The sequence below is a fragment of the Cetorhinus maximus genome, chromosome 20 (genome assembly GCF_964194155.1).
Source record: "Cetorhinus maximus chromosome 20, sCetMax3.hap1.1, whole genome shotgun sequence".
NCBI classification, from domain to species: domain Eukaryota; kingdom Metazoa; phylum Chordata; class Chondrichthyes; order Lamniformes; family Cetorhinidae; genus Cetorhinus; species Cetorhinus maximus.
In genome coordinates this window covers 38,124,920-38,138,160 of record NC_135898.1, presented here as the reverse complement: position 1 = coordinate 38,138,160, position 13,241 = coordinate 38,124,920, and the positions used below count along the sequence as shown (strand labels likewise).

The following is a 13,241-nucleotide window of genomic DNA, read 5'->3' as shown; positions in this document are numbered from 1 at the left end:
ATACATTAATGACCTAGACTTGGGTGTACAGGGCACAATTCCAAAATTTGAGGATAACACAAAACATGAGCTGTGAGGAGGATAGTGATACTTTGAGGGCTTAGGCAGGCTGCTGGAATGGACAGACATGATAAAAGAAATTTACTGAGGAGAAATGTGAAGTGGTAGAAAGAATAAAAAGAGCAAATAAGAGGGTAAAATTCTAAAGTGGGTACATGTACAAGGAGGCCTGGGGGTATATGTACACAAATTGTTGAAGATGATAAGGCAGGTTGAGAAAGTGGTTAAAATGGTATATGGACTTTATAAATAGAGGCAGAGTATGGAAGCTATGATGAATCTTTGTAAAACCCTGGTTCAGCCTCAACTGGAGTATTATGTCCAACTCTGGGAATGCAATTTAGGAAATATGTGAAGGCATTGGAGAGGATGCAAAAAAGATTTATGAGAATGCTTCCAGAAATGAGCGACTTCAGTTTTGTGGATCAACAGGAGAAGCTGGGGTTGTTCACTTTGGAGAAAGTTGATGGAGAGAATGTGTTCCCATTGGCAAAAGGTCAAATTGCAGAAGGGTTCAGCTGGGAAAGGGGGTCAATTTCAAAAGCAACATAAGGAAATCTTTTTTTTTTAAACACAGCAACTAGTTAGGATCTGGAACGCACTGCAAGAGAGAGCATTTATGGCTGATTCAATCGTGGATTTCAAAAAATTATCTGAAGAGAAAAAAATTTGCAGGACTACAGGAAATGGCAAGGGAGTGGGACTAGCTGAATTGCTCTTGCAAAGATCCTGCATTGGCTCAATGGATGAATGGCCTCCTTCTGTTTAATGATTCTATAATTCTCTATACTTGAAAAGGAGAAAAGTGCAGAGCTATAGGGAAAGAACAGTGAAATAGGATCAATTGGATAACTCTTTCAAAGGGCTGGCACAGACACAATGAGCTCAATGGCCTCCTTCTGTATTGTTTGATTCCATGAATAACATAATTCTCTGATTAGGCTATAGTGGATTTGCTGATGTCTCAAGAGATTCCAAGTTAAATGGATTATTGTCTGAAGAAGTTTTCCAAACTCAAAGAAAACCAAGAACACAAGAATTAGGAGCAGGAGTAGGCCAAACATTCTCCATCCAAGTTCGCATGTTCACTCCACAGGAATTTCCTTTGTCATGCCTTAGTCAAGCTTAATCATTCAAGGCATATCAAAGCCAGTTGAGGCTGTTATCCAAAAGACCTTCAAGCAGAAATCAAAGAAATAATCTGCCTCAATAAACACTTACCCCAGGCTTAACAAGTCAGTCAGTTCCATATCAAGAATGAACATTACTACAGATGGTTGGAACCTGATGCTGGAAATCAAACAAGTTCCTCAACTCCCAACGTAAGTGGGGGAAGTAGAAGCAGCAATTTCCAATTTATTCGTAACGTGAGGAACATCCCAAGGCAAGTCAAAAAGGCATCCAGTATGGAAATCAGACGCTGATCAGGTGAGGTGAATAAAAAGTTAGTGAAAGGAATCAAATTTGAGCTTTCTTTCTCCCAGAAGTTTAGGGGTGACAGTGTTTTAGGGAGGAAGTTCCAGGGAGTCTGCCTAAGCAACTGAAGCCTCCACCACCATCAGTGGGGGCAAAGGAAGGGTGGATGCACAAAGGTCCATGGCAGTGGGATGGTGAACTAAGGGATAAGGGCAAGCACTTGAGAAGGATGTGAGCAAGGCCATGTAACAATTTAAAGACAAGGGCTTCAAGATGTTGAGGGGCAGGAGAGCCAATAGAGGTCAGTGAGGACAAAGATGAGAACATGATCCACTGGCAGACAGACTCATGGGCAAAAGTACTGGACAGCCATACTGCTTAGATTCGGAAGTGGTACAGGTGGGTTTAGTGATCAAGGGAAGGAGCGTGTGACTGAGAGTCAGATGGGTGAAGTGACCCCTTGCCCTTATCCATAAGATTCCTGCTGCCTACGTGGAGAGGGCAAAGCCTGCTTGATCGATGACCAAACTAACTAATGTATTTGGGTGCTGTGTCTGCCACAGCTGAATAACTTCACATATGTGGAAATAGCAGGAGGTTGGTGTGAGGTTGGCATCGTTGAGAGGTTTGTGAGGGAGAGGTAGAATACCTGGGTGTTAGGCTCGAGTCCTGACTCCCTGGCAACTTACTTTCTTTTACCTTTGGAAGTTGAGGTCCTCCTGGTTCCCCCACCCCCTTCTCCTGTGCACTTCCACCACTAAGGCTCCATCACCACATCCATGAACCTAGAAACCTTTTCTCTTTCCTGGTCCTCTAAGTTACAGCTCCTACTTGTAGTCAGTGTCAGCACAGCCGCAGCTTCCTTCCACGGTGAGTGCAGTTCCCTTTAAGAGGAGCAGGCTAGTTGCATCACATGTTATCAGCGCACACTGCTTGGTCCTCACATGCCCCACTCAGCCCAAAACTACAGACATTTAAATAAGGAGGCAGCACCAACTTTGTGTGCTGCTCAACAGGACCAGGCGTGGGCTACTTGAGCCTCACAACCCATCTCCTGTCAAGTATATAGAGGGTAGAATGTGGGGCCAGCCAGGGGTGCATTGGAATAGTGAACTATCATGAAGGCAAGGATGAGGCTTTCAGTAGCAGATGAGCAGAGTTGGGGTAGAGTTGGGTGATGTAGTGGAGGTGGAAGTAGGCAGTTTTGATCGTGTGGATATGTGGTCAGAAGCTCACCTTGGGCCAAATATGACAACTGAAAAAAAATCTTGCAAATTCCAAGCTCCTTTCATCTTACTTTTTATTTAATGTGAATGAAATGTCTTGTCTGGCATGAAAGAATTATATGGGGATATTTAAATGTTGACGGAATCACTCTCAAGCTCTGGTTTGCTCTCACACTCATGAAAAGGGCCTAATGGAATTTTTAGCCCAGTGCATGAATAAACATGTTGTTTTCAGGTTGACACCATTCTTCCTCAGACTCAGGGGTGGTCCCAGAAAACTGGAGAATCGCAAATGTTTCACCCTTGTTCGAAAAAGGGTGTAAAGATAAGCCCACCAACTACAGGCCAGTCATTTAACTTCTGCGGGAGGCAATCTTCTAGAAACAATAATTTGGGACAAAATTAATAATCATATGGACAAATGTGGGTTAATTAGGGAAAGCCAGCACGGATTTGTTAAGGGAAAATGGTGTTTGAGTAAGTTGCTAGAGTTTCTTGAAAAGGCAACAGAGAGGTTTGATGAGGGCAATGTTGTTGATATGGTGTACATGGACTTCCAAAAGCATTTGATACAGTACTACACAACAAACATGTGAGAAAAGTTATAGCTCATGGAATAAAAGGGAAACTGGCAACATGGATATGAAATTGGCTGAGTGACAGGAAACAGAGTTGTGGTTAATGAATGCTGGAGGGAGGTTTGTAGAGGAGTTCCTCAGGGGTCAGTTAGGAACCCTTGCTTTTCTGATAATATATTACGCTGTAATGACCTAGAGCTTGGTGTACAGGGCACAATTTCAAAATTTGCAGATGATACAAAACTTGGAAGCATTATGAACTGTTAAGGCAATAGTGTAGAACTTCAAAAGGACAAAGGCAAGTTGGTGGAATAGGTGGATAAGTGGCAGATGGAATTCAATGCAGAATAATACAAATGATTCATTTTGGTAGGAAGAACTTGGAGAGACAATATAAAATAAAGGGTACAATTCTAAAGGCATTGCAGGAGCAGAGGGACCTGTGTGTATACATGCATAAGTCATTGAAAGTAGCAGGACAAGTTGAGAAAGTGGTTAATAAAGCATACAGTATCCTAAGCTTTATTAATAGCAGCATAGAGTACAAGAACAAGGAATTCCAGCCTCAGCTGGAATATTGCATCCAGTTCTGGGTGCCGCACTTTAGCAAAGGTGTGTAGGCATTGGAGTGCGCAGAAAAGATTAATGAGATTGATTCCAGGAATGAGGAACTTCGGTTATGAAGACTGACTGCAGAAACTGGGGCTGGTTTCCTTCGAGAGCTGAGAGGAGAATTGATAGAGGTATTCAAAATCAAGAGGGGTCTGGACAGAGTGGATAGGGAGAAACTCCACTCATGGAAAAATCAAGAGGGCACACGTTTAAATTAATTGGTAAGAGAAGCAAAAGCAGCATGAGGAAAAGTTTTTTCACACAGTGAGTGGTTTGGTTCTGGAATGCACTGTGGGTGCGATGAAGGCAGGTTCACCCAAGGCATTCAAAAGGGAATTAGACTGTTAACTGAAAAGGAAGAACGTGCAGGATTGCAGGGAGAAGGCAGGGGAACAGCACTAGGTGAATTGCTCATTTGAAGAGCTAGAGCAGACAGCAATGGCCAAAAGGCCTCCTTTTATGCTGTAACAATTCTGTGAATTGCTCCAGTCCTAACTCATACCAAGTCCCTTTCACCTATCAGCCCTCTGCTTGTTACACTGGCTCCCAGATAAGCAACACCTTGATTTTAAAATACTCAATTTTATTTTCAGCTCTCTCCGCAAGCTTGCCCCTTCCTATTTTTGTTACCTTTCCCAAGCACACAGCCTTCTGTGATGTCTGTGCTCCTTTAATTCTGTTCTCTTCAGCATTCCCAATTTTACTCACCCCACCATTGGCGGCTGTGCCTTCAGCTGTCAAGGCCTTAAGCTCTGGAAGATAATTTGCAATCTTGACATTGTTTGACCCTGAGCTTGTTTTTAAATCCCCTCATGCCCTTGCCCTTTCTTAATTCTGTAACCTCCTTCAGCCCCATAATCCTTCCAGATTCCTACACTACCTCAATTCTGATCTCTTGTGTATCCCCAGATTTTCGCTGGCAATCGTGCCTAGGACCTTCCTAAACCTCTCTCTCTCTCTCTTTTGAGATGCTCCTTAAAACATACCTCTTTGAGTTAGCTTTTGATCACCTGTCCTAAATATTATCTTAGGTGGCTTTGTATCGTTTGTTTGATAGCACTCCTCTAAAGTGCCTTGGTAGAGTTTACAATTCTAAAAAGGTGCAATATAAATGCAAGTTGTTGTTGAGCTCTGATTAATTAAAATTTCAGAATGTAATGGGTGATTCCTTAAGTAGCTACACTGAATTTTACACTGGGGAAGAAGTGTTCAGCCCGTCGTGCATGCACTGGTACTCTGAAAGCACAATGCACATAGTTTCCCTACTTTACGCTTTCTTTGTACTCAGTTCATTGACATTTGAAAACATAACCTGCAACAAATCCACAGCATTTTCAAATGATCTAAAAGCAATCTTTTGAGGTGTTTTCAATTTTAATATAAATCGCTTAACAATAGTATTAATGAGTTGCAGTTTCCACAACATTAGAACACAGCCTTGCAAGCCAGAATCTCATTGGCACCCACAGCATTCAAATACATTACAATGTCAAAAAATCCAAGAGGCAGAACTGGTACTGTGACAGAAAGATCAGCAGCAGATCGATAAAAAGCTGGAAGTCTTGTCTCACTTGTTTGAGAAGCAAGCTGAGTGGGTTACAGATGACCGATCAGACAGAAAAAAAATTAAAAAGCAATTGGAAACATCAATGATACTTGAGGTTCTGGTGCATTGTCACAGATTCCAAGGGGCTTTGTCTTTGCTCAAGGAAATATTGCACTCACTTAAGCATTGTGGAAACTATGGCAGTTCATTAACAAAATGTATCAATACATTTGTGACTACTTATCTGCATTGTACAGCAGAGTCTGAATAAAATTCAGATCTCAGCCATTTATCTACCGTTGGCGTCCAGGCTACTTGGTATAGTGGGCATAGGTGCCTGTTGTAGCACAAAGCTCTTCCATACCAGCTGCATCAATAATTCTTGGGTCCAAGAGATGACAAACTCATGTTGCATTGTGTTGTTTACAGAAAATTTATTAGTAATTCCATTTTTGCCAAATATACAGCTATGTGATTTATCTAAATATCTTTTCATCATATTAAATTACAAAAGTAAGCAATCTTCATCAGTTAGTACTTTTGATTCCTCTGTAATACAAGTAGCACCCATTACATATCAGCAGTTACCCCTGCACTCCATCCGTAGCAAAACAAGTTATGCATATAATTCATCACAATCAAAATAAAGATAACAATTCATCATATATTAGAAGATAGATAAGTCAGACTATACTGAGATACATTATGGATAATCGATTATAAATAACCACAGTATATGAATGTGCATTTGCTGCTTTTCTGATACTTTCATACCAATTCCAGCATAATTTCCCATAATACTAAAGTGTCTGTGTGCACGCTCAATAACAGAAGTGGCAATAATCCCACTTGTTCCCATCTAGGCTGCAGTTAAAATTGTACTTTATCTAAAATTAAGAGGATACATTTGCAAAATGCTCCTGTTAAAAGCAAGCCATGGTTTATTCAAGAATGCAGCCAGAATATGAGCGCTTAATAAATGAACTGTAAATTAAGGTGACTGATGAATTTTGCATCAACTTGTACCATACTTTGTGTGCAATGTTTTAAAAATAGTCTGAAACCTATGCAAAAACCAATCCACCTAACAGGAATGACGAGTAGACTGTTCTGTGTTCAAATTTAATGTCCAACCTTAATAGGCCAATGTTATAAATGGATGCTGACTCACTGTAAAAATAAGGAAAATTAGGTTCACTTCAGGTGACAATAAATTCCTCACTTCATTGGAACTGCAGGGACAAATGAAGCCTCTCAGCTTGGCTCTCAATCCCACAGATCCCACCAATGCTGCATACTGAATGCTGGGCTCTGTGTTGATTTGAATCAAAGCAATTTAAAATAACAATCATGTTTCACAGTTCGCTCTCAGGTACACGACAGCAAGCTTCCATCTGGAAGAAGTCAAGCTGAAATTAGATTAAGGTCTGGTGCATGCACCATTCTCCATTTGATGCCATGCTTCACCACAAACGACAAGTGTGTGCTGATGCAAGGAGGGGCAACCCATCTTCACCTCACTCCCCTTTCAGTATAATGAAAAGTGAACACAGTTTCAATCAGTGTAAAACCTGCCACTGTTAAGTCAAGTTTGTACTCAGCATTGAAAAACAAAAGGAAAAGTATACTGCACCATTTACATGAAGCAGTGCAATCTGTATTGAACAGTGACTAATTCAATCAAGATCAAGCCTGTGAAAATGTAGCCTATCGATAATTTTAGGTTGGTTTCATCAAAGTAAAAGGCAAGAAATTTTAAGGTACTTTTAATATGAAACTGATCAGTACTTCAATTTAAGTATTCTGTAATTTAGCCAGTCAAAATAAGCCACATAAGCTGTATTTTATATATACATACACTGCATTAAAAGGTATTTTTCACCTTTCTCTACAGAGCATTTTAAAAGGGCAAATTTACATAACAGCATATATTATCCTTTTTACAAAACAAATATATTTCATGATTGTAATTTATGCTCTGCTTGAAAGAATGTTGAATAATCTCACTTTGTTCACTACAGCTTCTTTTCTACAAGGGACATGTCACTGAAAGACTCAGAAACCAGTCTAAGGGGGTTGACTTTGTGAAAGCAGAAGTTTACACTTGATATCATGGAGTAAAACTTCTGCCGTTTCATCAACTGAAGGTTATTTATGTCAAACGCAGAATTTCTGGTACAGAAGACATAGATAGGCATGTTGTGAGCACAACTGCTCAAACACAACTTACTCCAAAGCCTTTCACAGCAGTTGTAAAAGGAGAACAGTCCGATAAGTGGATGCTTTGCTCCACACAGAAGAGTCCCCATAAAGAGAATTCTACTGTACTGACCCATTTTTGACCTTTTAACAAAATGGCAGCTCAATGGACGTTCAAGTGCTAACAAGTTTATTAAGTGAAAGGATACCTAAATGCTTTCATGTATGCCTACTAACAAACGTAGAACTGGAATGAAATCCTAACAAGGAGCCACAAAATACGATTAGATTTAACACTCTCCAAGAAATAAAAAGTTAAAAACTAATATGGGTTACAGAACCTGCATTCATGTCAAATATATTCAGCAATGAAGCAAAATTCCAGCAGTTGTTTGGTGGAATGGCTTGTGATGGAGTCTTATAAAAATAATTCAAGGTTCCATTATATACATGGTTACACCAAAATTTACAGCACAAGCTGCAAGGGCTGAAAACAAACAAATCTAATCCAAATTAGTGACTGCTATGACATTTTGCCAGCACTTGAATACACATTTCCTATGTTAACATAACTCACATTAAACAATGTGACCCTGAACAGCACGACACAAACAAATACAGTGATATTACTTGTATAATAGACTTATGAGATGATATAAAGTGAGATTTGAAATTCTCAAACATATGGAATATATTCCAATAGATGAAACAGCAAAATAGAATACGCAACTCCAATAGCTGACACAGGCTAAGTCGGCCATCCATTCAACCAGTCTTCTCCTCAGTAACATTAATGCAAACAGCTGTAAATTCACTGGGAAACAAGACTCAATTTTGAATGATCGTAATTGGAAATGTCAAACAAAGTTGTGGCCAGCACAATGGTCAAATTTAAAAACTTTGAGGCTAATAAATTAGTGAATTTTGTCTCCTTTTAAATGGAAGTGAAAAGATATTTTTAAAAATTCTTTTTTAATTGCCCAGGCCCGTAGAACATCCCCCCAGAAAATTCATTGAGAGGTGACATCTCCACAACTCACCAAGCTCTAGTTAAGCTTGCAACCAGTAAAAGATCTGATTTTCAACTCCACTATGGTCGACAAATTGGTTAGGGCCCAGTCTTAGGGGGAGAAATCGATACAAAATTGATAGAAGAAAATGTGAAATTAAGTGAAACGGACAAGCAACATGCAAACTAAAGCCTGATATCCCAATGTCAATGGTAATTTAGCAGCATAATTTCTTTAGAATCCAACTGTTTAGGTAAAAGACTAATTGAAATCTTGTTCTGCTTTAAAAAAAGAAGCCATTTCCATCTGATCCCTTATGATGCATGTAGCTGATCAGAGGAGACAACTCTGACATGTGATCAGGTAGAAAATAATCAAGCGCAAATCATCCTCATTTTTCAAGGATCAAAACAAGGAAATTTGCAATCACTTTTTTTTTTAAAAAGTCTTCACGAATAGTCAGTAGTACTGAGGGACAGAATGTGTAACGGGTCTATGAGGAATGTACAGCTGCATAATGTAAACCTCTGTTAACAAACATACAAAAAAGCATAGTTTACATTTAAAAAATATTTCAGAAATAATTTTTTTTTTTAGAAAAAGCACACATTTGGTAAATACATTTAAATGACTAACAATCTTCACATGCATTATTCACTTGTACTACAAATTACTGCTCTGTCCCAGTTCCTGCCACAAAATTCACCTCCTGAAGCCTGACAAAGTAAATGATAGCAATGTGGAAATCATTTAAGACGCTATCAAAATATCAAAAGTACACTGTTCTGTGCAATTGTAAACTGTAATGAAAGGAACCCAATATTCTGAAATCTAGTGCATTTTTAAGAACTGCAAAAATGTTTTCGTTTTAGTGCTTGCATGTTGTTTTCAAATACACAACTTGACTAGTGCCAAGAATTTGGCCATTTTTTTGATATGGTAAAAACTTGTCACAAAGTTCTACCATACAATTGTAAATAATGAAAATGAAATCAGCTACACAACTAGCAAGGATAGGGGTTATCTTGCTGGAGTCACAAGTCAGTTATGGTGATATATAAACATACTGTGCAAGAGCAGTTGTTTGTTCACTCAGTATTTTAATAGTGAAGCCTACGAGGCTATTAGTAGTTGATCTAAGAAGTTAGTGTTCAAGTACTGAATATTCTTAGACACTGGTCGGTCCAACACAGCAACAATTCTTAGTGTGCCTGTCTTATAAAGGCAAACCCAAACACGCACCAGCCCAGAGGATAATGACAGAAAATCAGATCAGTAACTTGTTAAACTGGGTGTTCAAAAGTTAACTTTGGAAGTTATCACACAATATATCACTACTAGTAGATGACCAAATGAGACATGAACAAGTTGAAATGTCTGCATTTTGAAAGTAACCCAGTGTTAGGAGAGAGGATACTTAAAAATTAATTAAAATCTAGTAGATTTAGAGGTGTAAATTGGACTATAAAGGCAGTCCCAGTATTTAGTTTCCTCCCATCTCACCTCATCTTCTGCAGATCCCAGCACACTTAAAAAATTGAAAGGGGAAAGTAGTTTTAAGAAACATAACAATATGCAAATGTTGCTCTATCCTGTCGAAAATCTTATCCAGGAGGGGTACAGGTGACTTGATGGTGATCCTAATGCATTAGCTTTCATTACAATGATATATTAACAAACTATTGCAAGACTGCAATTCTCCAGAGATTCTAATTGAATGCATCAAAACAAAGAGATAATTGACAATTTCTATTTTACATAGATGGGACTAAACATTCCATATGAATTGCAGTAATTCAACTGTAAGAAAAGGCAAATAATATGTGCATCTCCAGAAAAGTGGCAGCAACATCCCCAAAACAATCTAAAGTCTGACTAACTTGGTCTTCACTGAAGATAGCATTAGTCCATAGGCACAAGTTCCATGCCTAGGATTGGCAGGCAGTTGGTTACATATCTGAAAAACCAATTAGCATCATTGAAGTCTGTGGGTTTGTTACAAACAGTGGGAGCTCATAAATTTCCTTGTCAGCAGTTGCTAAGCTTCCAGCTGCCCTCTGTAGGTTTTTGGAACTGTTTCACTGGCTGTCAATGATGAGTTGGTAAATTTTCCTGAGCTATTATAAATATCGAATCAATCACCAGAGGTACCGTACAATGAAAAGCACATACAATACACCTGGAATCACATTAGAAACACAAAATGATGCATCAGAGCTTGTGCAGAAATCAATAAAATTGCTCCTTATTCATTTCCTTGCTCCCAATAACCCCAACATTTTTTTAAAATTTAATCATCCAGCAAATTTTGTAACACACTGATTAAATGTTTCAGCCCATAAATGTACTCCTCATCTTTTGTGTTGCTAGGGAACACATGTGCAAAGTCTATCATTCTTACATCGACCTCTGGAGACTCCTGAAGCATGCTGGAGGTATGCATCAAATCCTTCTCCAAGTGTTTTATTTCATTGCTATTTGGCTGTCCAGGTGAAACGAGAGTTAAGCATTTGCATATGCTGTGGTCTTGCTCTGCATTCTTCAGCTGTAGTGGGACCACGCTTTGATGTGCCCTGGAACACCCCTTCCTGTGAAGTGCGTACATATTGGAGAGGCTCTGGCCAACTGAGGCCTCCATCATCCCATTCTCGCTCGAGCTCATTACATGTACATTATTGTTGTATTCCACTACTTCTCCAGTTCGCTTTATTCCCTTTGGTGCTGCTAGTTTGTGGGATTCATCTCCGGCATCAATTGCTGTCAGCTGAGGTGATCCCTCATAAACAAAGAGTAAGGAGCTTGCATAGAAACAGAGCTTATTTTGATTCTCAAACCACTGCAGTATCTTTTCAACCTCTCGAATACTTGAGGCGACAGCATTCTTTCTCAAACAGTTTCCATCATGGAAGAATCTAGACAGACCTGCAAAATGATTGGCAAAATATAATCCTAATGAGAAGACCATTGAACATCCACTTTAACTACTTTAAAAAATTGAAAATCTGTTTCTCTACTGAACAGCCTTGAAGACATTATGACACAATGCAAACAGAAGAACAAATCAGTTACACATGGATTGGGGGGGGGGGGGGCGCGCGCGCGCGCGCGAGGCGGGGATTGAGTCAACTTTTCAAAAGAAGAAACCTATGCATTTTTACAGCTCCTTACACAACCACAGAACCTCCCAAGGTGCTTTATAACCGATGAAGTACGTTTGTAATTTGGGAAACGTGGCAGCCAATTTGTGCACAGGAAGTCCCACATACAGCAATGTAAAAATGAACAATTAATCTGTTCAGTAATGTTGATTGAGAGATAAATATTGGCAAGGACACTGGGCAGAAATCCCCCACCATTCTTCAAATAGTGCCATGGGATCCTTATGTCCACTTGAGGGGGCAGACAGGGTTTAACATCTCATCTGAAAGACGGCACCTCCGAAGGTGCAGCGCTTCCTCAGTACTGCGCTGAAGTGCCAGCCTCAATTACGTTCTTAAGTCTCTGGAGTGAGATTTAAACCTGCAACTTTCTCGTTCAGGTGAGAATGACTGAGCCACAGATGACACCTGCTTAGGTTCCTGGTGAGTATAACTGGGTAGTGTAACTACATAGTGCACACAGCAGTATGACTCAGTCCGTTTTGAGAAGAATCTGGACAAATCAACAGTGTGAATTAAACTCAACATTTTCACAACTGCTCTCTCAAAGTATCAGTATAGGAAAATTGCAATGAAATATGCTGCCAGCTGTTTAACACTTACATACCCTCCCATCAGTACTAACAAATAAATGTCTCCAGGTTGCCAATCAACATACCACAAATTAGTAAAACTTTGCTCACAGTACAGTTCACAGCCAGATGTTTCACAAGCTAAACAGTCAGCTTTTATTACCATCCTCATTATCAGTATCACTTTGGTTTAAGTTGTAAAGAGCATTTGCCAATGACAGTTAAAGCTGTAAGCAAAAATTTATTGCTAGAATATATTAAATTCACTGCCTGTATATACTTAATTGCTCCATTTCACCACACAGATTTAACTCTCATATATTCACATTATGCAGTTTATAGAATACATTCTTGATACTTGGTTTCCAGAACAAAAAGTGCCAATTCCTGTAATTATAAAACTGAAGTTATTAAATGCAATAGAAAATTTACTAAACACAGGCAAATCACTGAGTGATCTAACTACAAAAGCTAATATAATTGCAGGGTTAAATGCCTCTCCCTCAGGGAATGTGCATCTCATTATAACGATACAGAGGCACTTGTCCATATGCAGGGCTTTACTTCAGTTCGATAAGGGAAATGGTATTTTTATGGTTCCAGCTTCTCTGCATCTGTTTATGGTCATTAACTTCAGTAAATCTGTTGTGTGGCTCATTGAGTACCATTTGGCTTCTTAGAATGCAGCACCACAGGAGGCCATTCAGCCCATTGTGCTTGCAGCAGCTCATTGATCATGCTTTCTGATTAGTTCCAAATCCCTGCTCTTTGGCCATAGCCCTGTTACTTTTTATCCTTTCAAGTATTTGTCCAATTCCCTTTTGTAAGTTACTGTTGAATCTGTTTCAACCACCCTTTCAGGCA

General features: G+C 39.4%; 1 protein-coding gene across 1 annotated transcript in view; it reads right to left on the bottom strand.

The window, feature by feature from the left end:
- Nucleotides 1-5,852: 5,852 nt before the first annotated feature.
- ipmkb (inositol polyphosphate multikinase b) overlaps nucleotides 5,853-13,241 on the bottom strand; it is a 104,587-nt gene continuing 97,198 nt past the window's right edge. Inside the window, exon 6 of the mRNA XM_078565915.1 lies at nucleotides 5,853-11,569. Coding sequence (XP_078422041.1) covers nucleotides 10,938-11,569 — 632 coding nt within the window. The 3' untranslated portion in view covers nucleotides 5,853-10,937. The remainder of the gene's footprint in view (nucleotides 11,570-13,241) is intronic.